The following is a 25430-nucleotide window of genomic DNA, read 5'->3' on the forward strand; positions in this document are numbered from 1 at the left end:
CTGGTCGAGGACAGTCGAAAAAGTTTGATGATGAAGAATTGGCCGCATTGCTCGATCAGGATGCACGTCAGACATCGTCACTGGTGATGAAAAGAGGATTTACTACGGGAATAGGAGAAATATTCACTGTGCAAGGAAAATGCTGTGCATATGGTGGGATTTGAAAGGTGTGGTGTACTATGAGCTTTTAAAAACTAATGAAATGTTACAGCGGTTCTTATGAAAGTATTGAAAAATGGATCTCTGATTGAATCACTTCTATGTTTTGTTGTTATAATTCGGCCAGAATTATCGAGTAAAATCCGAATGAATCAATTCAGAGTCCTAACGCATGATGGAAGACTGATCGATTGGCCGCGAAGTACGTGCAGCGTGCCACGGCCTTTCTGGTTTGCCTTTCAACCGACCCCGACCCGAGAACTGGTATTTGGCGATTTGCACAAACGACACTAAGAACTCGCTGTTTGTTCAGCCTCCTCGCCGTGGTGCCTCCCTTCCCGAGAGACACACACGGAAATTCAAATTATAAGCCAGTGCATTATAAACCTGCCAGTGCCTTCGATCCTCGGCTCGATCCGACGTGAAGAAGTTTAAAGTGTTTCGCGCGCGTTGTTTGCGTTGAAGTCACTGCCGCGCGCGTAATGCTCGCCACTTGTAAGCCACGGGCCAGCACCATCAATTATTGTTTACGACCACGACCGGCGGAACTGGAAACAGGCAGCGCAAATGCGGCGAGAAATTAATGAGCGTTCTTCGGCCGTTTCGATTTCACTCTCGTCGGTGGTGGCCAAGGTTAAGAGTTCACGCCGTGTCCTGTCCCGGTCCTCGACTCGAACGGTCACTTTTCTCTTCCGTTTTGCGCAATCTGAAGCCCGGAACGTTCAGAACCGGATCGGAACAAAGGGTCGTAACTCTGAGGGGCCCATTTTCTCGCTGTCAGATTCGCGGGTCCTTCGAGGGCATTTTTGGAATTCTTGACTACGCGGCCAGGAAGTATGGTCCGTTTCGTTGGCCCTAGTCTACTCCGTTTGATCAGCGGCTCACTGTTCTGTAATGGTGTAATGGTAACCACTTCAATTCTGGCTAATGGCTCCGGTTAGCCCGGATCGGATCTCAAGTGCTGGTGATTGCCACGATTTGCCACCGTGGTACCATTCCGGCCGGCAATCGATCGATTGTCATTCGGCGGCCACTTACGGTAGCGAGACACGAGACTGTCGAGCCGCCACCGGGACCCCCGGGGGGACCGGTGTGGAATACTAATTCGATCAAACAGTTATACGACTTAATTGTCCGTCGGGGGCCGCCACTAGAGCCGGTGTAGAACGGTACTGGATTCCAACGCCCCCTTGGTTGGTGATAGGCGGTAGGCCGGCCAGTCGGTAGTCGAGTAGGTCAATTGACAGACCACCGAATGCCCGTGGCCCGAGCAGGCGTGAACGAGAATGGCGTAATGGTTGAACGGTTTTTTGCTTCTTTAAAGGCACTTCCCGCTCTCGGGCGGGGGGGCACAGACAGAACGTTGGGCTTGGAGGTCACCGCGGCCGCCACAGTCCAAACACTTCCCGGAGCGCTCTAGACGCGCGTTCCGCAACTCTCTTGGGAATGCACCTCTCCGTCCGAGGCCGATGACTAATTTGGCCAAGATTGGATGCACACGACTGGCGCGTGCTTCGATAACCAGCAATCAAACGCGAAAATTATCGTCCGTTACATCTCCCGGCGGGTCCTGCCCGAGACGAGCCTGCCACGATCCGGGGTCGGGCTGGGCGAACTTTCGCAAGTCCCCCGGCCCGGGGCGTCGGGGGGCGTCACCTTTGCGGCTCACGAACTTGACATATACCCCCCCCCCCCCCCCCCGCCCGTCGTGTGTCGTGAGCTGCCTGTCATCGCGATAAAGGCTTGGCCGGCGGCTTGCCACGGCTCCATTCTAGCCTCGTCGGAATCTTCTTTGTACCGAATTTGTACCATTTTGTTGTCACGGCCCCGCAGGCGCTCCCACCCCAGGTGGCCGCGGCATTCCACGGCGCGCGCGATGAAGGCGTTCCGCAACGACAGCGACATCGAACGCGCTCTACAACGGTGAATTATGAAAGGAACACCCGGCCCGGCCACGCGAGGTGTGCTTACCGGGCTGTTCCATAAGTTTTGTGGTTCAATATCGGAGTGAAGCTTCATATCGATCTGTCAATTCATTTTTTGTCTTGAATCCCTTGGGGACGATCCACGTCAAGCACGTCCAAAAATAGAGGCCACACCTGAAATCGTAGAAAAAATACAGGATATCATATTGGAAAATCATCACATCACTCAAAGAGATTTAATACAAGGACTAGGCGTCCCAATGGGCAGTGTATCTTGTGTCTATCATCATGATCCTGAATCAAAACAAGGAGCTAATGAGTGGTGTGAACCTGGTTCTTCGGCTCCGAAACGATCTCGTTTTCAGAAATCGGCCAAGAAGATGTTAGCATCCGGTTTTCTTCTAAACAAATTCTAAATATTAATGTTACCTTTTGAACCATCTGAAGGAAACAATTCGCGGAAAAAAAGACCCGGTTAACGGAAGAAAAAAATCCTTCTTCTTCAAAACAATGCACCGTGTCATAAAAGCATTTTGACAATTTCATGGATTGTTACGAAATAAAACTCGAAATGTTCTGTTATACACCGTATTCACTAGATTTGGTCCCATAGCGACTTCCATCTGTTTCCAGACCCAGGAAGTTCCCTGCATGGAAGGCGGTTTTGATGACGTCATAACAGATTATCACTTCAGGGATGAAATAATACAGTGCATTTGAAACCCATAAAACCATTTTTTTTCATCGATCCACAAAACTTATTGACCAACCCAAAGTATAACGGTTCGCCGACGCCAAGTGAAGGCACATCGGTGTTGGGCCTGCTTCAAATGCCTGCTAGATCGGAGAGCTTGCGGATCGGAGTTGGCGGTGGAGAAATGTTTGTAGACGGCATAGTAGGCCTGGTGTAACTTACGCCAACATCGCCGAACGCCGTCACCAGTCATCGCGCCGAGCGAGAGAGAGAGAGGTTAATTAGACGATCCCTGATTTCCTTGTGGCAGCGCGCAGAGCCGTCGAAGGTTGCGCCTCTGGGGCGGCCCGAGGCGGATGCTCTCCCGTTGCGGGGGGGAAAAACCCGCATCATCTCGGCGGCATCGACATTGTGCCATCGCACAAAGGCGCACCGTGTTTAAGGTGAGTTCTTTCGAAAGCCTCGCTGGCACGATGTGTTCTCCTCGTAGGGATGTCGAAGTCACAACCTTTTGCTACACTACGCTGCACCCTTTTTTCGGGGGGGAGAGCGTTTCCCACAGTTCCCTGCCGATTGCCGAATGTCATTCAATCATCTTCGAACCGGTGGTTCCGAAAGGAGCGCGACAGCTCGTTAGCCTAAGAACTAGAAGAGCCGTGGCGAGCGAGCGAGCGTTGGCCTTGAACGGGGATCGGAATTTCACCGCCAGTTAGTCTTCCCGCCCTTAAAATGGCGAACACGTGGGCCCACGTGACGTGATGAAACCTGCCGAGCTTTCGGGGGCCTTTCAAAATCCCTCCGGCAGGTGTCGTGTGAAAACCGTGCGACTCCGGTTTCACCTATGAGCCCCGTCTAACGGCAGCATAAGCTGTGGTGTCACTCGACCGCATAGACCGGGTGTAGATGATTAGTGGATCACCTTGGAGCACGGGGAGGAAAGAAAACTGTCGCCGTCTCGAGCCGGCCCCCCTTCGACGAAGTGTAATTCAATAAACGAATGTGATATGACTCCAGGAGTGTTTTTTTTGTCTCAAACAATCTTTATTTCTTGTCTTAACCACTGCTCGCTTGCGTCAGTCGATCGATCCGGCGGCGGCGGCCGCGGGGGGCACTTTTGTTTCGAGATGGGAGATGGGACACGGGGTGCTGCTGGCGGTGCGCACTGTGTTATTCGCATTGTGCTATTCTCTCGGGGCCAACAGCAACCCAACGCGCCACGTACAAACGACGGAGAAGCCGTGGGTTTAGAAAGGTGGCGCCGAAGAGACCGGACCGCGGTGCGCGCGGGGGCACACGCGGGGCACAGAAGTCACTTACACAACTAAGTCAGGGTATTTACACATGAAGAGCCGAGACGGAGAAGAACGAACAACAAAAACCGGAGAAAAAAGCGCTGCCTAAAGTCAATCGAAAGTCAATCTCGAAAGCCGCCCCTTTTCGGTTCGATCCGAGCCCCGATCGATCTGAATCCACCCGCCCCTTGCGTGGCCGGCCCGGCGCTGTGGTTTTTGTGTTTTTTTCCGACACATCGTCCATGTGTGTGTGTGTTCATGTTTTGTATTAAATTAAATTATAAACGACAAAAAAATACATACATTGTAATATCCACAGCGCATTCGGTTTCATTCATTTTATGTACGCGCGCCGCGCTGCGACACAGAACGGGGCTCCCCCCCCTCTGGGGATTTCAAGTGCATGTATGTGTGCGCGTGTGTGAGTAAAATGGCCACCTTGTCACACCGCGCGCGTCAAGGTGGACAAGCCCAAGGGGGGGACTCGCGCAGCTAAAGGAAGGATAATGGATGGATGGAAAATGCGAACGCGAACGCAAAGAACCGGAAGGAACCGGCACCGGTGGCATGGTGGCCTTCACCGGGGAAACGGGAGACAGAGGGGGAGAGAGAGCGGGACAGTCCGAAGTTAGTGACCCCGGAACCCCGGGGAAAAGTTTACCAGAACAAGAAAAAGGAAGAAGGACAGGATCAGGCCGGTTGCCCGAAAGGAAGGGTTTTGGGTCGTGGCCCCTTAGAAGAACCCGTCGCCGGTCGGATCGTTCACCCACGGGTAGTTGTTGGGGCAGCGGACGCACGTCTGCAGGTTGATCGTCTCGCCGGGGACCTCCTTGGAGGTGAGCTTGCACGAGTGCGGCACCCAGCAGGCCGGCTGGCCATCGACGACGCACTTCTCCCTCCACGGCTCGAAGTTCTTCACCTCCGACACCGTCCGCGGGTTCTGGATCCACTGGATCACCTGGGTCATGGTGACGAAGTACACGTCGTTGTGGTTGGACAGCACCTCGTCGATCCAGTACAGGAACGCGTCCAGGAACTCCGGGTTGTTCTTCAGCCAGGCGGCGTGGAAGTAGAGCCCGAGCGGCGCCCGGTTCTGGTCGTAGTGCCGGTCAAAGTTGTGGTTCAGGAAGTTGTAGAACTGATCGCCGGTCAGGATGTTGGAGCACGAGTCGACCATGGCGCAGCCCGGCAGGTACTCGTCGTTGGTCGGGTCCTCCCGGCGGTCCAGCTCGTTCATCACCATCTCCCAGACGGCGTGCGAACGGGTCGGGCAGCTCTGCAGGTTGCCGTGGCATCGGTGCGGCATCCGGAAGTACATCGTGTACGGCCAGAGCGGTGGGTTCGAGAGCGGTGCCGTGATGGTCGAATCGTACAGGAATGCCTGCTCCTCCATCATGGTGAACTGGTTGTTGCCACCGACCCGCAGGTACGGTGCCCGGACGCCGACCACCGAGTTGTCCGTGATGTTGGCGTACTTCTCGATGATGATCCGCATGCCGGCCATCTCCTTCGCCCAGTCGTCCACGGTCGCGTTCGACCAGAAGCGCTCCTCATCGTTGTGCCTGCGACCGGAAGACCCACCCGCCAAAGAACCTTTCCTGAATGCCTTTCCTGGGTCATATGGACTGCGACTACCACCACGCTCTGCGGTCGCTACTTACGTGATCGAGTGGACCGCGATCTCGTGGCCCTTGCGGTGCGTCTCCTGGACGGCCGAGTAGTTGGTGTACTTGTGCGACACAAAGTACGTCGCCTTGATGTCGCACCCGTTCGGGTTCTTCCGCTTCCCGTTGAAGATCTCCTTGTACAGGTCGATGTTGTTGTTGTTGATCGCGTCGTCGAACGTGATGGTGATCATCATCGGCACATCCTTGGCCGGCAGGTCACCCGGGATCGTCGTGCCGTCCTCCGAGCAGAAGCAGTCCGGCAGGACGCACACCGTCGGATCGCACGGCGGCGCACGGTTCGGGTCGCTTTCGATATCTGTCGAGGGGGGAAAGAAACCGGAAGTCCGGGCGTTAAAAGGCTTTTAAAGCTGTGATCAATCGCGGCAGAGGCGATGACGTTCAGAGGTTCAGAGATAACCGATTCAAGAAAGGTCGCCTCGAACAAAGCAAGCTCTGGGCCGGAGCTCATTACGCGTAACCTAGCAACCTGGGCGAGGAGGCGAGTTGTTTTTCTGCTCGGCGATCGAAAACATGTTCCCGGGACCCCCCGGACCGAGACCGGATTCCAGTTTGCCAACGAAATCGAGAGTGAAATTCAATTTACATACCAAACCCCCCGCCGGGTGAGTGAAAGATCCGTAAAGATCACACCGATCTTTGATTAGCAGGGCGGGGGAACCTAGTTTTCTGTGTGTCCTCCAGGGGACGACTTCAGGTTTTTCACTTTCATTCGGCGCCACAGGCAAACCGGCTCCTCCCCGGGCCTTATGTGTCTCGGCCTTATTACGCAAAGCGAAAGTGTGCGGCGCACTGCGCGTCGGTGGACCCGACGGGCCCGACGTCACCAGGATGCCGGGCCGAACCGAAAATGCAGTGACACGACGCGTGGCCCACGACGATAACGAGCCCCGTTTGGAAGGCCTCTAGCCCCTGTGCGTCTCTCCCTCAGGTCCCGAGCCCAGCCCGAGAGAAAACCTGTTTGCGTTGGACACGCCGACACGTAACGTAACACAAAAAGCGCCCGACTTGGATGGCGCGACGTGGAACTTCGACGAACACACGCGCGCACGCACTACGCCCGAGGAGCCGTGTCTGGGCCGTGACGTACACGGAAGGGAAGGGCGCCGTACTTTGCGCCACGCTCAGATGCGGCTCCGGCTCCGGTCTAAGTGGCAGCACCGAGTTGCGGTCGCTTCCTGGTTCGGCACCGAGTTCCACATGAAGAACCACTTTTTTCCCCACATCACCGCCAGAACAAAGTAGCCAGCGAGTGCGCGGTGTTCCTGGACACGACGAAGGTCACGCCAGAGGAGCGCCATTGGAACAAGTGGATCAAGCGACCTGTGATTGATGGCGGACTCGCTGGACGGAGAACTACCTCCGGGATCTCCCCAGTGGTCTATGCTAATGGGAACCCAGGAAGTGGCGCACTCGAGTCTGTCAATCTCCACAATCCGCAACTCCTCTATATCTGGTTCCCAAATTCCAAGTCTAACATGTCTGGGTCCAGCTGGTCCTCATACCTTTTTTGGGGTAGCTTGAGTCGGTGACGAAAAAGTGGTGTCGAGTCCGACCGCCGGATCGGATAGCGTGACGCGCTGTGCAAATAGCCAATAAATAACCCGATTAGCCCGTCGTGGGTCGCGTGGCGTCACGCGATGCCAGGGTCTGGGCGAGGGGCCCCAGAACCGATTGGCACACAAGAATTTGAGGTTACGAATTTTGGGGCCGCCACAAGGCGGGATCATGTCGCAACCCCGGCTGGGTCTCCTGGGCGCACGTTAATTGCTTTCTGGCGCTGGCCACAGACCACACGGTCGTTGGTCGTTTTTTTTTTCGGGCACCCGGGCTCTCCCGTTCTCTGTGCGCCCGGGGTTTTTGGTCGTGTCACATTTTGTTCGCCTTTCCCAACCACGACCCGGAGCTGGGGACCGGTTGAACCACCCAACCGGAGCGAGCGCTAGACCGAGAGCGAGGAGTGTGTCTTGGTGTCTGGGGACGATTGATCGCAACCACTAGACACTAGATCAGTAACCAGGGATTGCGTAACCAATTTCTACGCCATTGAAAGCGGGCGCTAGACAGAGAGAGGGCCACCTCCTTGGAGGCCTCCCGGACCGAAAGAGGTCTTGTGGCAAGAAATCTGCACACACACTCCGTGGGGGCCCCCGCCGCCGCCGCCGCCGAGTGGCCGGCTATAACCTACAAACCCGCTTTGCCAGGGTCCACACACCATACCATCGCTGGGAGTCCGGACCGGTTCGACACTTGCCGGGCTCACTCTGCTTGACCTAAACTCCGGGCCGAGCGGCCATCGATCGATCGATCGGCATCGAGAGAGAGAGAGGGCGGGGACCGAGGGGACCTGTTTCGTGGCATGTCGCGGCAATTGATAGAGAAATTACACGCCACATACGTCACTGGTGCCGCGGTGACTTGAGGCACTCCCGTGGCCAGAGGCTGTTGGTGGCCAATTTTTGGCAAACGCTGGGAACGAATTAACACATGGGCTGAAAAGTTCCGAGCTAAACACATAGGCGGGGCTAGTCTAAGTGTATTCATCGCCTGTTTCGGTTAGCATTAGCCGAACCGATGCTGTTAAAATTTCATGGCGTTCTATTCATAAGTTGAAACAATTTCGCGTTTTCATTTTACATTGCTCTTTTCGATGGGGAAAAATACCGTTCAAACGAAGAAAAGGTTTAAAAAGCTTTATAACCCGGCGCTTCCACTCCGTTAGAAGTGGATTTAGCAGTCCGACTAAGAGTCATCATAGCAACCATTGTCATCACGGGCACAGTCAGTTCACAGACATCACAGTGGACGTCAAATGAAGCGGTGGCCCCAGAGAAATAAATTAAAAATCCATAAAATCGTTTTTAGTTATCGAAAAGTGAAGCTGCGTCAACTAGCTGATATTGTAAAGGTAACAAAATGGATCCATCACTTCAAGCCGGAATCAAAACACTCGTCATCTAAGTGGAGAGCAACTGGTAAACCTCGTCCAAAGTGCCCCAAAAGACCAACAAGCGGCTGAGAAGGCTATGGCCTCGGTAGTTTAGGATATGCGTGGTCTAATATTCATCGACTAGCTTGAGAAGAAAAATCCCATCAAGCTCCAACAACGGCACCAGTACGAAAAGTCGCTCGAATGAATAGGTTATGGACGAAACAGAGGCCTACTTTGAGGCAACCGGCAAACAATTCTACAAAAGTGCTATGGAAACATCAGATCGGCGCTCTGGAATGTTTGTGTAGCTCTTGAAGGACATTCCGTTAATGAATAAAGCCAACTTTGACCAAAACCAAGTTGGTGTTTTCCCCCCTTCAGACTCGAGACTTTTCAGCCCATGTGTTATATGCAAAGCACCACTCGGTGTCGACCCACTCTTCGGCTCTCTCTCTCTCTCTCTCTCTCTCTATCTGTATCTCGAGCGAGCTCATCTCCCGGCCGTGGCCGGCTACAGAGATTCAGAGATTGGCGCACTCTCGGCAGGGTCTCGGTCTAAAATATGCGCACATAATTATTCTCCTTCTACGCCCCGGAGCCTCAAATAGGCAAATGGCCACACGAGCCAAAAGCGCCCTCCGTCCGCGTGACATTGCGGCCGGCCGGTGGTTGCGTAAGTGTGGTCTCGGTAATTCAACCTCCGCTGGGGACGGATCCCAAACATAACCTTTGCCATCGGCGAAGATCGACGCGTTACGACGACCACGATGATCCTAGGCCAGCATCCCAAGCCGTCTCCCGGAAGCTCCGGACGTCCTTTCTCCTCCTTTACAGCGTCCACCGCCCAGGTGCAAAATGTGAAAGCGCCAACACACCTGACCACTGTGTGTTGGCCAAAAACAAACACATACACAATGGCGCCGACCGAGGGCCGATCGATGGTCTAAAAATAGCGCTCTTCACTTCTCCGGGCGAAAGAAATGAAAGGGAAAGGGACTTCGGGGGGGTGAAAAGGTCCTTTCTTTTCCGACCCAGGTGAAAGGGAAAGTTGGTGACGTCGTGGAGAAATTCGGACTGGCGGACCCGGCAAGAGAAATTGGACGCCTTCCCCCCGATAGATCTCGCCACGAGCTGGTCCGAGTGGCGTGAAGATGCCACGCGAGATCCTGCGCGCCTAGCAACAACCGATCCGAGATCCGGCCAAGGTCAACCAGAGTTCCGATAGTTTTTTTTTTCGGGGAGGCCCCCCGAAAATAGGGCCGCGCTCTGACCGCAATCCGTGCGTGCGTGCGTGCGTCTGTGTGTATCTGGTTCAGAGGTGGCTCCTCCCAAGGACGTCCACATGGCGATCCGAGACGGAATGCCGAGACGAGTGCCATCGACGGGCTTTTTTTAGCACCACCACACCACGCTTCGCTTCGCGTAACTCGCTCTCGAAAGGAATCTCGTTTTTGGGGGGACGGGGGTGTTATGCAAATCGATCGCCCCTAGGCCACCGGGCAGGTGTCCACAGGTCTGCTAATTTTGGCACCACCCGGTGTCGGGGACTTGGGGCTTACCGCAGGAGTTCTCGTCCGAGCCGTCGGTGCAGTCCTTCTCGCCGTTACAGAAGAGACCGCGCTCGATGCAGTTGCCGTCGCCGCACGCCAGGAAGCCGTCCTGGCAGAGTGGCTCGTCGGTGATCAGCAGGGGTTTCACCTTGCGCTCCTTGTTCTTGAATTTACAGTTCTTGACCGCGTCCTTCCAGTCGCACGTCTGCTTCTCGATGTCAAAGTACAGCCCGGCAGGACACCGGATCGCTTGCAGGCCCTGTGTGTGCGGGGAGAGAGCAGAGCGGAGTGGAGTGTGAAGGCCGTGGTCTGTACATCTCCCCCCAGGAGGCAACCGATACTTACCGATGAGGTACACTGGATCACGTCACGGCAGTTGTCGCCTTCGCCCGCCACCAACCGGAACCATTCTCCGGCGTCTTTGTCTTTGCAAAGCTCTTTCTCGAATGACTCTTCCTTCTTGGTGGTCTCTTCCGCCTGTCGCTTGATTCGCACCTCGGCCGTGGCTGCACAGAGAGAGACAGTGAGAGAGAGAGAGTGAGAGAGAGAGGTTAGATGGAGTAAGTGCATCTGCTGCATAATTGCGCGGCCGGTGAAGGCCGCGCACAGGACGGACGGACAATTAACCCGCCACTATCTTGCCTCCGGAGTGTCCAGCGGAGAAGAGCCACCTCCAATTAGCCAACCCACCGCTCCACGTTCGCCTTGAGCGCCTATTTTTAGGCTCCGATCGCGCGATGGAACTGGAACTCCGAAAAATCAGCGGTTTAGTGGACTGCACTGCAGCGCGGCCATTAATCGTGGCCCCAGTCAGTGCGCACTTTGTAGTGTCGTAATGGACACGCGGCCCGCAAGGACCCCCGCGCGGTGAGCTCATCTGCATAATATGCTGCAAAGAAGTTCCGATGGCGCAACATCGGATCCCCGTGGGGATGAGAGAGCGAGAGAGGTGGCCGGCCCCCGGGGGCCCCGGAAAGGTAAAAGGTTAAGCCGAGTGAGATATATCGTGGCGCCCCCGGATGATGGCGCCCGCATCCATCCGACAGGCCGCAGCGCCAGTCGGAGGTCTCGGCTCTGCTCAGCGGCAAAAGGTTATTTTCGATTTTCGGAATCGATCGAGCGATGCAGTTCGATTCGTGGGAAGCGGCACTCCGGGGGTGATGCGGGGCATGAAGTCGACATGGTCACGAGTCACGAGGGGCTTGGCACGCGGAGGCGCGCATTCGATTCGCAAACCGATAGAGAGGCGAACCCCGAAAAGGCGAAGGAGCGCGAGTTGACATTTACCCGGGGGTTGTTGGGGAGCACCCCCCAAAACGTTGCGCCATCGCACATTGGGGTGATCATTTTCCACGTCGTCGTCGTCGTCGTCGTGATTATGATGATCACATTATGCTCCGTTCGCGTTTAGTTGATCTTTTTTCTTCCCCTTTTAGTCGGTGCAATTACGGACGCTCGAGACTCTTTCATCACTCGAGCGGGGCGCGTTGCGATGGCGCAATTATGACGATCGAATCAAATCTCGCGTGTCGCGTGGGGTGATCTCGTCTCGGCCTCCGATCGATCGATCGATGAAAAGTGTGAAAATTGGCATCCAGAGCGCGGCCGGAATAATTGCAGGAAGTTCACATCTCGATTGCGTGTGCGATCGGAACGCGGAAAAAATCCTCGTGGCATCGCTCCCGCGGGTTGATTTGCTCGTTCCGGGTCTCCCCGCCGACTCGAGTGGTGACTTATGCAACGATCGTCGTCGTCGTCGGAAAGCCGGATAATGGTGCAAAATAAGGCAACTCGGCAACACTCAGTAATTGCGCAGAGTCGGCTTCATTACCGGACGCAACACAGCAAAAGGCAAGAGGACCGTTCCGTGAACGAACGCTTCACGGGTAAGACCGAAGATCGAAGGGACGAACGAAGGGCATGCCGGCGCGAAGGGCCTTTAGAAAGGTACGCGGGCCACCACCAGAAGTCACGCCGCCAATGCGCCCAGCCGCATACCGCAGAGAATATCTCGGCACGCATCACCGAGCAGCGCAGGTCAGGTGGTAGAAGTTACACTCCTCCTTTCCAAATGGTCCGGTTGGCCAAACCGGAGACCGGATTGGAAAGCTCCAACAGCACCAGCAGCGTCGGGGGGCCTTGAGCGGATCGCTCGAAATGTCTCGCCCTTTGGGCCGCTTCCCACGCGCGCCCCGGACAGGGTTTCGCATTTCGCACCCGGCCACCGCCGATTTCGTCGCCGGCCCCGGCTCGGGTCGGCTGCATTGTCACGTAACAACATCCAGTCGGAGGCGCAGAAAACAAACACAGAAAGTGAAGAAGAAATCGCAAAACCCACCGACGGCGGCCGGCAACCGAATCGAAAGAAAACTAAAAGCTGTCCCAGGCCCGAGGCCTGTGGAATGCCAACACGCCACTCTCCACACGTCGATGGCGAAGATGGTGGCCACATTATCCGATGATAACCGGCCGCTCACGATCGGGCGGGGATGCTGCGCGCGGCGGCCTGTGATTGTATAATGTTATCACCTCTCGGCCTCTCGGTCTCCATATCCGGCATCGAGGCGCGGCGCGCCGTGTGTTGTAACCGACTCTTCGAACCCTGGGCGGAAGTGCAACTGCCAGGGAGGGGAGGTCTATCGATAATATAATCGGGGCCACCCAATGGCAATTAGGAGAGCCCCGATCGGCTGCATTTGCATTGGCGACTGGTGACGTCACCAGGACCGACCTCTTTCTTCCAGCTGCCTGCCTGTAGCCTGTAAATGGGAAAGTATAAGCCCTGTGCCTTACCTGACGCCACGAGCAGCGCCACCAGAATGCCAGCTAAGGCCAGAGTCTTCACCATGTTGGCACACCGCCAGCCAGCCAGCCCGGAGCCGGATCGGTCGGTTATTTCGGGCCGAAATCTGAAGCCACACTCTCTCTCTACGGTCTAAGGGCCGATTCTAGCACTCGCGGGACACACGGCGGAGGAGGATTCGTGGGACACGCGGGACCAGAAAGTTAAGCACTGCAAACGTGGCGCAACTAACACATCACAAACACGGCACCTCGGCGGACGGAACGGACGGACTCACGGTCTCTGTCTCTGTTGGTTGGCTGCTTGGCCTTCTGGGTAGCGGCAGCTAATGGACCTCCGTCGACTGGGACTGCGGTCGAGACACTGATTTCACTGTGGCCACGGTGCACCGTTTGCAGCTCCGTAGTTTGGGGGGGTCCCGCAAACCGAACGCGAACTTGCTTTTCGGGGGGCACAAACGACACGACAACGACGACGATGAGGACGGTGATCGTGTCTTGGGGGGCCGTGGAACCGATTCCGTGCGGCTCGGTCGTCGAAATTGCCTGCTCAATCTCAACAGACACGAAAAAATGAAATGAAATGCACAAATGCTGTGTCCGGCGGAACGTGCGCACGGACTTTTATGAAACGCAAAAGCGCTCAGCGCAAGAAGCTCGCTTTTATACGACACGATCCGGCCCTACAGTCACTCACGGCGCTCGGAGGGGAAGTGCCGCCGTGAGTTACCGCTGTGCGGGTCGCGTGAGTGGTCGCGATCGAGTGCGAGCAGCTCGGTGAGTGTGCGGGAGCTAGCCGTGAAACAATAGGCGGCCCAGTAACGCCTCGACCACAGTATAAGTTTTCTCTACAGGTTTTTTGATATGCTAGCGTCCACACTAGAAGCTTTTGCACGAAAAATTCCGTGAGCTCCAGTGAGTGAAATGACAGTTCGTTTGTTTATGCCTTGATTTTTCAGTTTCCTTTCCTTCTCCTTCTATGGCCATTTTTGTCAAAATTTGATCCGCTGTCGAAAAACTAGCAATATTTTTGGAGAGCAATAAAAATTTGCCGTAAACTGTCAAATTGAAAAAAATACCCCCGAAACGAGAAAATATCTCGTAAACATAAGGCGCTCAAAAGCAACTCAAAGTAACTCACGGAACTCTAGCAAAAGATTCATAGTTTTTTGGCCTGCCATACATTTTTTCCAAGTTTCTCATACTGTGGCCCCCGGGTAACTTGGCCACAGGATCCAGCTTCAGGACAATGGAACGGAGTGATCCTGATCAGTGCTCGGCATTCCGTCAACTTTTCACCCAAAGCTCACTGCGATGATTTCACTTCACTTCACTTGAGCAACTTCTGATGGCCTACTGTTCCTCGTGATAGAACGATCCACGAAGTGTTTGGATCTTAAACTACCGAGAACTTCAACTCAAACTGTTCAATTTGAAAAGCTCATTTCATTTAAGCTCCTTTTTCACTTCATTTAAGTTATTTGGATAAGTAAAATTATCGTATTTAAGGCTCGGAAAACCCTCACGTCGTGCAAGAGAAGCCAATGCACCCGAGCGACTGTTTGGAGCGGATTTTCTAACAAAAGTGAAGAAGAAGTCGCCGTAACCGTCGATGGCGTCCGCTACCGAGAAATTGGTTGGCTGATTGGTTCTACGGCGAAATTAAAGCTTAAAGGGACTATATAATGGGATGAGTTGAGTGCCTTGCTTTATGCATTATTTATGCTCGATGCATTGGCACAGTGTACGAGTTATTTATGCATGTCAACTGGACAAGCATATCTGTTGATGGATAATAAAAGTTACATGCCACACAGCCACAGGAATCCTGGTCGAGAACCTGAAGCCGTGTCTCCCATTGTGTGGCCCCCAGGCGGATGTGGCGTGTTACTTCACCAACAACGAATCCTCTCGCGATTAGGCATTCCATGCCTGCCAACCCGTTTCGAATCGTAATGACCCTACACATTGACCGGCCACTAATTGTGTGACGGCGCACGAAGAAGGCACATTTGAATATTAAATCGAGTCGAGGTGCATCATCGAGTCAACGGTTGTGACCGATGGGAACCGATGACATTTTTCTGTTAGCCCCACCGGAGTCCACAGCCATAGTCTCACCTGTCTACGACCTGTGCTGGATCCGCCGGGATCCCGGACAGGGTGACAAACATTCTGGATCGAAGTGGATCGCAAACCGGTAGCCCAGGAAAGGACGATCGTCCGCCGGTTTTGCGAGGCCGTCGTACCGCGGTGGCCCTGACTAGCTGCAGCAGCATCGTCTTTATTGGCAGGGCGTCTTCGAACAGGTTTCGATTCGAAGATGAAAGTTGTGCAGTTGACCTAGCCCGGCCCGATAGGATACCAGACCGGACAGCCACGGCCATCGGGAATTCAGGAAGCCTTACCCCTGTTGTGTGTGGTGCAATTCGATGCTCCAGATTCGGTACACCGACCGGGGCCGGTGAAGAAGAGAAGGCCGGGTCGAGCTGAGGCGCCACTCCGAGACATGGTTCACCTTGAAACTATTATGATCGCACCGCCGCCAAGCCAGTTGTTGCTGGCCGCAAGTTTTTACGGCCACAAAAATATCTGGCCAGACGCCCCAGAAATGGTCGAGGGCTAAAATTAGAAGCCGCGGCGCCGTGTGGCTCCGCGTGGATTTTGGCATCCACATCCTTCGGTCGAGCGAATGCTCCACGATTTGAAATGCAAATGCACCACCTTACACCACCACCGGCACCCGATGTGGCCGATGTGCAATAGCGAGCTTTTACCGGACCGTTGGACTGTTGAATGGTGGTGGTCCCTCGAGCTCGAGAAAACCGGTGGCAAAAGTGTGAAATCGTTCCGCGATTATTATCGCCCGTGGGGTGTTTTGGCCCCCACCCCCCCCAACAATTATGCTAATCCGACAGATTCGGTTAGTTCTCGTTTTCGCTTCGCGACCGTGTCCGTGGTGGCATAAATCATTTATTTATTTTCCGAGCTCGCGCGCGCTCTGGGTGCATTCATGGATTTATTTTCTGTTGTGCTTCCCGTATGGGTCGTAAAATAGATGGTTTTGATGGTTCACGGCACCACCACCTTCGGACCATCGGTTCCGTTCCGTTGGTTGGGAACTTCTTCGATGGCGCGTCTTCAGGTTCGAAGGTTCGAAGAGGCGAACTGCGAGTTGAAGGTGATCGGTGACGGTGATTAGGAAGCGATAGTGATGCGCGCGGGCCAATGACCGGGCGGATTATTTGTTAATTTTTTTCACGGATCACGGATCGGATGGAATTTTGCTTTGGATTTTGTATCGGCCGTGTCATCGGCCATTTTGAGGGGCTATGGGGAGCTTTTTACGGAGAAGCTTTCGGGCGCGAAGCTTGCACACAAGACCTCGGGAGCTTGCGTTCAAGGTGTTGCGTGCGATGGCATCAGTCAGTGAAGGGATCACCGAAAATCCTCGAAGGGACCACTAAATGCAATCAATCTTTTAGAGAAAGGACAGTATAATGTTTAGTGAAGTGTTTGTTTAAATGCTGTCCTTTTAATAGGCCATTGGTTGGGTTCGGTGCAGTGGAAACATAGTATAACTCCACTAACAACATGTCTGGTGGAGATCTTAGGGTCTAAGTAGAAGTAGATGGGATCGAATGACTGGTACATCAAACGCTGAGTTATGCAGGTAAGTCGGGCAACAAGGATGGACCAACAGCAAGGCAGGATAGCTCTTAAACCGTTTCAATGTTAGCAAAGTTCGTTTGCGTTTGCGAAGATAGCAAAGTTCGTCGATCCAAGGATATTTCTGCCGGTGCTGCCTCTGGGACCATTGCTCTGAAGGTGCAAGGGAAACGATACATTTAATTTGGTTAACCGAACAAGCTCCGAACAATCACAATGAATAAAAGATGGTGACAGGAGTTTGTTGAGTGACGTGAGTTTGAAACATGAGAACGATCCGAATTACATCTACGGTGTGATCTTTGCTCAGTGAGGATGGTGGATCAAGCTCGATCGGACGATACGTCGGACATAGGATAGAGGATATCATCATCAGACGACTAACTGAAAGACTTATATTTGACGAATAGGGCCGGACGAATCTAAAGCGACAAGAAGAAATCGCATTAAGAGATTATTTTCATTTGGCTAAGAGAACAATTCATATCCAAAACGAGCCCTTACATCAAGCCGTTTGCACCAAAAACCATCTAACAAACTATGAAAAAAGAAGAAAAAATCTCCTTTTTTCATAGTTCACCAGACCAAGAAGCACTCCCGTCTATCTCCTGATCCAGGAGACAAGTGGCGCCGGAAAAACAAACGATTGGCCACGAAGAGGGCGAGCTTTTGTGGTTTTCTTCCAATCCACCACATAAGCAGCGTGGCCCGCGGTGTGGCGAATTGTGTTTCCATAAATTCCTGTTCCCTATTATTTATGACCCTCGATAATTGAATCAAGTTCTTTTTCCAGCACCACCTGCCACGTGGTGCTGCAGATCCGGTGTCCGGCTTACATCCGGCTGTTTACTCCACCGGGAACCTTCCTGTGCGCGGTCGGGCCGAAGTCGGGCCCAATTCATTGATGTTTTGCGTGCTTCAAATTACGTAACCGTACCGAAAACTTCGCTCCAGTCCCGAGTGCTTTGCCAGCTGAAGTGGCCGGCCACTTCAGAGCCAGCCACTTGAGACTTTGTGGTGAAATGGTGGTGGATGCCCTAAAGAGGACCTCGGACCAGCATGATGATTGTATCATTATGCTTCACGCGAGTCGTTGCTCACCACGTGCCAAGTAGCGAAAACACGTAGGGTCTATAAAAGAGATTTATGGACCCCCTCTTCAGAGGACGAATAAATAATTTTCATAACACATGATTGAGATCATTGGCTACCAGTTGAATGGTGGAGCGATATCAATATCGGCTCACTGCCGTTGCCTTCTAACTCGAAAGAACTCGGAGAATCATTAACTCGGAGTTCCGACAACTCCAGAATGGCTCAATCCATTTCTCATTCATTCCAGTCAATGGGCGCAAAGTCCACGGCCACTATAGTAAGGGTTTAGTGCAGATTCTGTCCATAAAATATTCAAAATGCTTGTCCGCTCCGGTACAGACATAAACAACTTACCCAACTTCGTACTGCCACACTCTTGTCGGCAGACTTCTTGTATTACATTGCACATTATCACATCACAACCCACAGCAGCAGCAGCAGCTGCGGTCAATGTATACTCCACCGCCATTTAAATAAAATATACGCAATGCAGATACGGGAAGCCAACGCCAACACCAACAGAACCTCGCGTCCGACGAAATAGTCCTGGCGGTCTTCCCGGTGGTTTGATTTCCCATAAAGTAAGCACGCCCCGTACCCGGAACTGGCTTGTCGCCAATACGGCCAAAGCCGGTTGAAAAACTATTGCCCGAAAGCCGGAATTGTTCCGGTGGGAGAGCCACGGAGATTAATTTGGGACCGCTCGATTTAACGCGTCTCATCACTGGAAAAAGTTGTCCCCCTAAAAGCGGGTGCCAGCAGTAAATATCCTTCTTCCTAATCAGTTCTTTTGATGACCTTCACACGAGCCCCTTTTCGACGCGCCGTTTCTTTTGGGCTGGTGTGCCGGGCGGAAGGAACTTCTTCGGAAACTTCTTTCTTCGTTTCTTTTATCGACTGGGAGGCGATGGCCCCAAAAGATAATCTTCTTTCAATTGACATTTCTTCTTCCGCAGGAGCGAGATCGAAACTCAATCGGCCACAAGGTTAATCGTGTGGCCAGGCCAAAAAGCCAGGGGCCAACTTTACCCCCGGGACCGCCTCGGGCCGCCAAAAACTTTGCAATGCCACATTTCTCCCTATTCCTCATCACTATCGGAAGGAGCATGGAGACCGCAGCATTTTCGGCACTTCGGAGTCTGAAGTGGCCGAACGAAACGCTTTAATGTGTATCTCTTGTTTCCTGGGTCGGGGTCTATTTGCACAACTTGAAGTGGTTGATTTAACGGGCGGCGGTTCGGTGGCTTTGCGTGCTTCAATTTGCTAGATTGAAATCGTGACCAAATGCCGTTTTCTGCTGCGGCCTAAAGCCCGTTAAACTCGCGCAATAAATGACTCGCCGAGGCGTCACTTTTGTAACCCAGCGTGGTCAGACCAGGCCAGACAGCGATTGCAGCGAACTCACCAAAGTCCAAAATTGTACCGGTCCGGCCGGGAAAAAAAAGAAGGACGGTAGGGATTTTCCTTAGAGCGCTACACTCTGCAAGGCGCCCCCGGGGGTCACTGATAATAGTTTTGATGAATAGCATAAACCAATTTTCGTAATGAAATTCGTAGCGGCTACGTGTCGGCACGATCCGCGGATAATTTAATGTCACGTGGCATGGCACGGACCGTGGTTTGGTGGCGTGAGAAAACCGACGCTCGGCTGGCGTGTGGTGTTTGTTCACCCACCACCACCGGTTCACACACGGCCACTCGCACTTTTCATAAATTAAAAGATGGAACACGGATGACGTACGCGGAACCGGGACGTTAAAAAGGAGTCGGCACCCACCGTAGATCCGAAACACAAACCCGGAACACCGAGAACATCCGGACGGGGCGCATCAAAAGGCCCGCTTTCGAGGCGGAACTCCACAGCGCACCGTGGACCAGGACGAAATTCCTCGAAATCATGATAACATCATTTTGGCCGCAGCCGGGTCGCCATCTGTTTTCCGTATTACTTCGGGCGGCGCGAAGAAAACGTGGCCCGAGCCTGCCTGGAAGCCCGGGATGGGAACCGCCAACGTAAAAAGTTCCTTAAACGTCGCAAAGAAAAATGTGCTTCAACTATTTAAATCGCGTTTCAGTGATCCTTTGCGGTGGCGACGCGTCGCGACCATTTTTCCAGTTCAGCTCCAATTCCAGTGGTTCCGCGTCCGACGTTTCGGCGTTCGGTCCGGTTGAATTCCTTCGCCTATTCGCAACGAGCAGCGTAAACAAAAAAGCAACAGTCTCGCGAAAGGAGTTGGTCGCCCTCTCCGGCTCCGGCTGGCTCCGGTGTCTGGTAAACTTCAGTCGGAACCGCGTTCGGGCCCGAAGCTCCGAAGTGCTCCGAAGCGGTCGGCCCTGCGGCTGGGACCAGCAAAAGGAGCTTTCGCTTCGAGCCGAGGACCCAGGCCGGACGACGAGGACGAACTCTGTTGCGCCCCGGGTTCCGGGGAGCCCTCGCCGGAGCTAGGCCAGTCGTCGAGTCAGTTTGTTGCTGTCCTTTGCCACGGGAGAGCCTACGGTTTCGGAGCTGCGCGCGGACCAGCGTGTCGTGTCGTCTCGTCGTCATCGCTCACAACTCGGTAGCATAATCGCCCGTTACGCCTTCCGGCCGCTGGCTTCAGGGGTGGTTTGGGTCCGGAATTATAGTGATCCCACTAAGTGGTGTGTTGCTTCCTCCGTGCCCCACTAACGGATCGCGTGGTGTGTGAAATTCAAAAATAAAGGAATACTCCAAAATTGTAGCCAAGTGCCAGGGAATGGGCTCCTCGGGAAGAAGGATAATAATTTTCGCCCGTCAAAAGTGGTCATCGTAACGTCTGTCACCGATCACCGGCAAGAAAGCTTTCCATTACACTTCACTTCAGGGGCGGCCAGTGTATTTTTAAGGACCTCCCCGCTCTCTTTCTCTCTCTCTCTAGAGTTGTGTGGGCCAATTATTTACCCGAACATGGAAAAGTAATTACTCGCACCTGCGGCGTGGCTTTTGTGGCTTTCGGGGGCCACCGATATCGAGGTTGCACCAAACCCGGAACAGATGGTGGTGCCCGGAGAGGGAGTCGGGACACCGTGTTTCGGGTTTTCCCCGGTGCCGGAACCGATGGAGGATGATGATGGAGTGAAGTTTTCCAACAGTGAGCGACAGAGAGAGAGAGAGAGAGAGAGGTGCTGCGAAAAGAACGGCATAATAAACACCTTCACTGTGCGGCGGCGGTGTTATCGATAAGTGAGAGGACGGATGAAGATGGTTACCGAATTATATTGGCCTTTTTTCGGGTGACCAGAGTTCGGTGTAGGTGGTTTAAATGATCTCCACGAAAAGCGAAGCGAAACAGAACGCGAAGCTCGGGGGCTGAAGATTTAATGGGAAAAGAAATCAAATTAATTCCCAACCACGGTGTTGATTTGAGGCTCGGCCACGTGGGAGTTTACTGGCCCATCGCCCACCACCGTGGCCGAAACCGAAGTTCTGTGTGGAAAAAGTGTGGAAAACCCTCCAAGCAGAACAAGCAACAAGATGGTGACGCTAAACCGTGCCGTGCCGTGTGAATTAAATTAACCGCGAACAAAAGTGAACCGGGAACGTGCCCAAAATCGCCAATCGCGTAAATGGGTCCTGGGAGTAAATCGAGCGGCAAAAGTGATAGCGCTATCATCATCGCTCGGTGCACAAATTCAATTCGCAATTGAAACGATTCTTCTCCCCCTTTGCCCGCGTTTTCAGAACCGCGAGCGACTTCTTGAGAGTTTGAAGCGCCTGGATACGAAAGTTGAAGCCAACTTCTTTCCCAGAGTCGTGTTCTCGAGCGTTCCCGTGCAGTGTGCAAAGTGACCAACATGGACCGTCTGGAGGCGGTATTTAAATGGTAAGTTCAAGGACCAATACGGTCTCGTGGAGATTAGGAGCATAGCTCCCCCTAGCGGAGGGTGAGGGAATCAGCCGAAAAGGCGAAGAGAGCTGATGTAACAAATTCACATCTTAGTACACATTGAGGTAACTAGGGTCGAAGAGTGTTCGAACGTGGAACATTTTCGTAGCGTTCGTAAGTGGACTTAAAGTTACGCGTGTTGTTTCGTACTTTAAAAGTTTTTTTTCCGCTTCAAAAGACGCCCGAAACAGATGTGCCAAAGGAGAAACAATTTCTTTCCAATCGGCCCATTCACCAGAGATTGCAGAAAACCCCGGGTTCCATCCAAACGAGCTGCTGATTGTCTGACTCGCGTATGTGTTTGTGTGGTTCCTGGGCTGTTTATGCACCACAAACGAGCGCCATCCTCGAGGCATCCTTTTCTAGTGTTTGCCACTTCTGGCGATGCTCATCAACTTCAGGTCACGATACTTCGGCCGCACACTTGCCACTCGTCGCTGGGATCGCCGAGACTGGCACAACCATCGATCCTGGCCCGATGCTTATGGCCGCGGCCGATAGGCGACGAATATTTATCATGTAATGGTATCAATATTTTACATTATGGTACCGTACCCGAGATTGCTTATGCTTTCGTATGCGCATCTCCCTTTCGTGGCGACCTTCGCGCTTTGTCAATCGACGAGGCAAATGAACAACACACTGTTGTCCTCCTCCTGGGCCGAAGCGATGATGGCTTCTTCGGTGGCTGGCGGTTCACAATTGAGACGCTTAAGTAGCGAATCCGTTCCGGGACGCTAGTAAGGAAAATCGAAAAATGACAAACTCAGCCCGGCCTGTGTCCCAGACAGTTGACAGCATTCGTGCTTATTTAATTCTGTTAACGATGTAGCCGCGTTTTTTTATAATTTATCAAAACATGATTCATATCCTAACAAAATATGGGAAGCAGTTTATCTCACAAACACCCGTCGATGGGCACCGTTCGTTAATTAATTTGGGCAAACACACCCGACCGGGTAAACCATCAACCCAGCATCAAATGTCATCAAAAGCAGGATGCGTGCTTTCGGCAGGCTCGCACTGATAGCTCTCCCACCGAAAATTTAGGGTCATCCCCGGGGGCAATTTGGGAGCCAAGCGTTTTATGCCGTTTTGCCCGAATGTGTCAGAAGTAAGGTACGTGAGAGGGCACGACCTCCCCCCCGGGGGGGATGCAGGAAACCCACCGTGGGCACCCGAGGCTTACGGTGCCTTACCTTAAACTTTCCCGGACTCCCGGAGCAGCATTAATTAATTAGCCTTAATCTTCGGTAATGAAGGGTTTTTGAGGGATAGACAAGCACTTCAGAAAGGACGGACGGACGGACGGAAGGATGCGTGATTGCTAACGACGATGAATGCAGCGCGTCATCGCAGGATCAGCGTACGTGACACGGATCAAACGGTGGCCATTACATTATTAAATGACGTTAAATCAAATAAAAATCTGCAGGAAAGGGATAATACGGGGTCTGGCGTCACGCGTTTAGGCTGGCGAAATAAGGCTCCATAACGACCGGATCCGACGTTAAATCCCCATTCGCCCCGAATAGGCTGCGGTCCCCCAGAACGGGATTTGCCATTCTTTTGTCGCAGGGTAGTTTCTTCACGAAGCCAGGCCTAGCCAGGTCGACACAATGGGCCGTCGTGGCACGCGCTTTTGAAATGCAACTGCAAATAGTGCTGCATTTCTGAGCCTCGCATTTTTTTGCATCCCGAAAACCCCGCGGTGGCTTAAATTATGAATGCAAAAGTACCCGGCAAAATGGATATGGTCGTCGTATCCTGCGCGAATAGCAACTTTCCTTTCGCCAGCGGGATGCTGAAACGACGCAGACCACCAGCAGACCATCCGTGCTCGCCGGCCAAGGAACAATTTTGAACAAATATGCCACAAAACAAAAACGAACGCCATGCGCCCCGCGCGGAAAACTACGCGGAAAGCGTCCTGCATCCTTTTGTATCCGATGAAGCCGAGGGCGCCCGTTGTTCGAAAAGTCGGCCTCCGGAGCCGTGCTGTCTGGCGAAGTTTCGTACCGGAGAGCATTGGCATGCAGATGATGCACCTCATCACGCTCCCAAGCCATGCAAGGCCACATGTTCCTGTGTGTGCGGTAATCAGGGAAAGCTTCCGGGTGGGATGCAGAATTTTTCTTGCCAATTCACACCGCACCAGGTGGGCCGGGACTAATGAAAACGACACCACTTCCATTGAGGAAGTCACAGGAAGCATTAAGAAATTAGAAGCACCCTCGTAGGGGACGTGCTGTGCAATGTTTTACATTCACTCAACCGTCCATAGCCTTACGGTATACCAGCTTTCCGTCCGTCGTTCGGGAAGGGTGGGCGAGAAAAAACCGATCCATCATGTCTTTAACAGCTTTAATCAGCTCGTTGTAGGCCCTCCCCACCGGGGGCTTCCTGGCCCTGACCTGCCCGCTGTTGTGTTGCAACTTCTTCGAATCGCTCCAATCAAACCTACACCACTTGGCACGTTCGTCGGCAACGAACCGGAACGATCAAAGTTTGTTCTAGTAATCGGCCGTCCGTCGTCTGGCCAGTCAGCCCGCCGCTCGACCGAAAAGACCCTTTTTCAGGAAGGTTCTGGCAAGTTAATTAGCAGTATGGCGGCAAGACATCAGGGCCAATAATTCCGGACCACCAGCAATACATCAGCACGTTAACGGCTTTGCACGACCGACCTGACCGATGGAATGTATCGAAATCATCTTAATTTCCCCGGGTCGCCCGGTTCGGCCCGGTGTGACAAATTGGTTCCTGGGAGCCGGCATTGTGCAGTCATCTGACGTTGTTCGTCCATTTTCTAGGAAGCACTAAGTGGACTGGAAGCAAATTGAGGCAATTTAGTTGAAGCCCATTTAATGGGAAAGGAGTAAGCAAATCATGATACTAATAAGGCTAACGTGAACTTTACCTTAAACCCTACGAAACTTGCAGAAAATCTTAATTTTGAGTGTGCGATACGTTGAACAACTTACGATGAAATCAGAATGACGACTTGTCAATTTGGAGGCTGAAACGAAACTGGAGCACCGCCTGCTGCGATCCTTCCAAAATTACCAATTACTCTTTTACAGCCGTCTTAAAACAAGTCGATTTTTTCTTACTTTAAGAAGTGAAAGATTTTGGCAAATCTTGTGAGAAGGTCATTTTGCCGCCATGAAATACCCGAAGAGCCAGAGCTTGACCTCCCATAAATGCCTGAACACAACTTTAAGTGTTTCGTAATGTGCAAACGAAGCAAAGCATTTCCCTTGACAACCACCGTCAGCTCCCTCGATGGGAGAGCCCGATGTTTCAATTGCATTTCAATTGCTGGAAAGCAGTGGGAACAAGAAAAAGAGCAACGAGCCAGAAGCCCGAATGCCAGAAGGCTCCATCGTCCATCGAAGGCTTCGTCCCGCCCCGCTGGACCGATAGCACAGATGGGACCAAGAATAAAACGCGATAGTGATAAACCTTCGACCGGATAAATTGAACTATTCAATCGGAAGAGGATCAATCTGTCATTGAAGAAGCTCCCTCTTCGGGGGGCATCCATCTTCCAGCTGAACGAGCGCCGGGGCACGAAAAACGAAAGCGCGCCGTGGAGAATCCTGGCGTTGAGTTTTTACTAACCCCCCCTGGACACTTCACTCGTCAATTCTAGGTCAGCGATAGACAAGAAAGATGGCATAGGATGTTTCTCCGTTAATCGGATTTCGGACGATATTTATGGC

The 25430-nt window shown here is 53.0% G+C and overlaps 1 protein-coding gene across 1 annotated transcript; it reads right to left on the reverse strand.

Moving 5' to 3' along the window:
* Nucleotides 1–4803: 4803 nt before the first annotated feature.
* On the reverse strand, nucleotides 4804–13429 carry LOC131213155 (chitin deacetylase 1). Its single transcript, XM_058207135.1, has 5 exons — nucleotides 13031–13429; nucleotides 10583–10743; nucleotides 10247–10496; nucleotides 5732–6053; nucleotides 4804–5632 (listed from the first exon to the last, which is right to left on the reverse strand). Exons 1-5 carry the CDS (start codon nucleotides 13083–13085, stop codon nucleotides 4804–4806), a joined length of 1617 nt encoding a protein of 538 aa, XP_058063118.1. The 5' UTR covers nucleotides 13086–13429.
* Nucleotides 13430–25430: the final 12001 nt, after the last annotated feature.

This window comes from Anopheles bellator, chromosome 1 (assembly GCF_943735745.2).
Source record: "Anopheles bellator chromosome 1, idAnoBellAS_SP24_06.2, whole genome shotgun sequence".
NCBI classification, from domain to species: Eukaryota; Metazoa; Arthropoda; class Insecta; order Diptera; family Culicidae; genus Anopheles; species Anopheles bellator.

Bases quoted from the DNA above. Each gene is read 5' to 3' on its own strand.
- LOC131213155 (XM_058207135.1), bottom strand. From the start codon at position 13,085: ATGGTGAAGACTCTGGCCTTAGCTGGCATTCTGGTGGCGCTGCTCGTG. The intron at 10,744-13,030 runs GTAAGGCACAGG...CTCTCTGTGCAG, and splicing joins GGCGCTGCTCGTGGCGTCAG to CCACGGCCGAGGTGCGAATC. The intron at 10,497-10,582 runs GTAAGTATCGGT...CCGCACACACAG, and splicing joins TGATCCAGTGTACCTCATCG to GGCCTGCAAGCGATCCGGTG.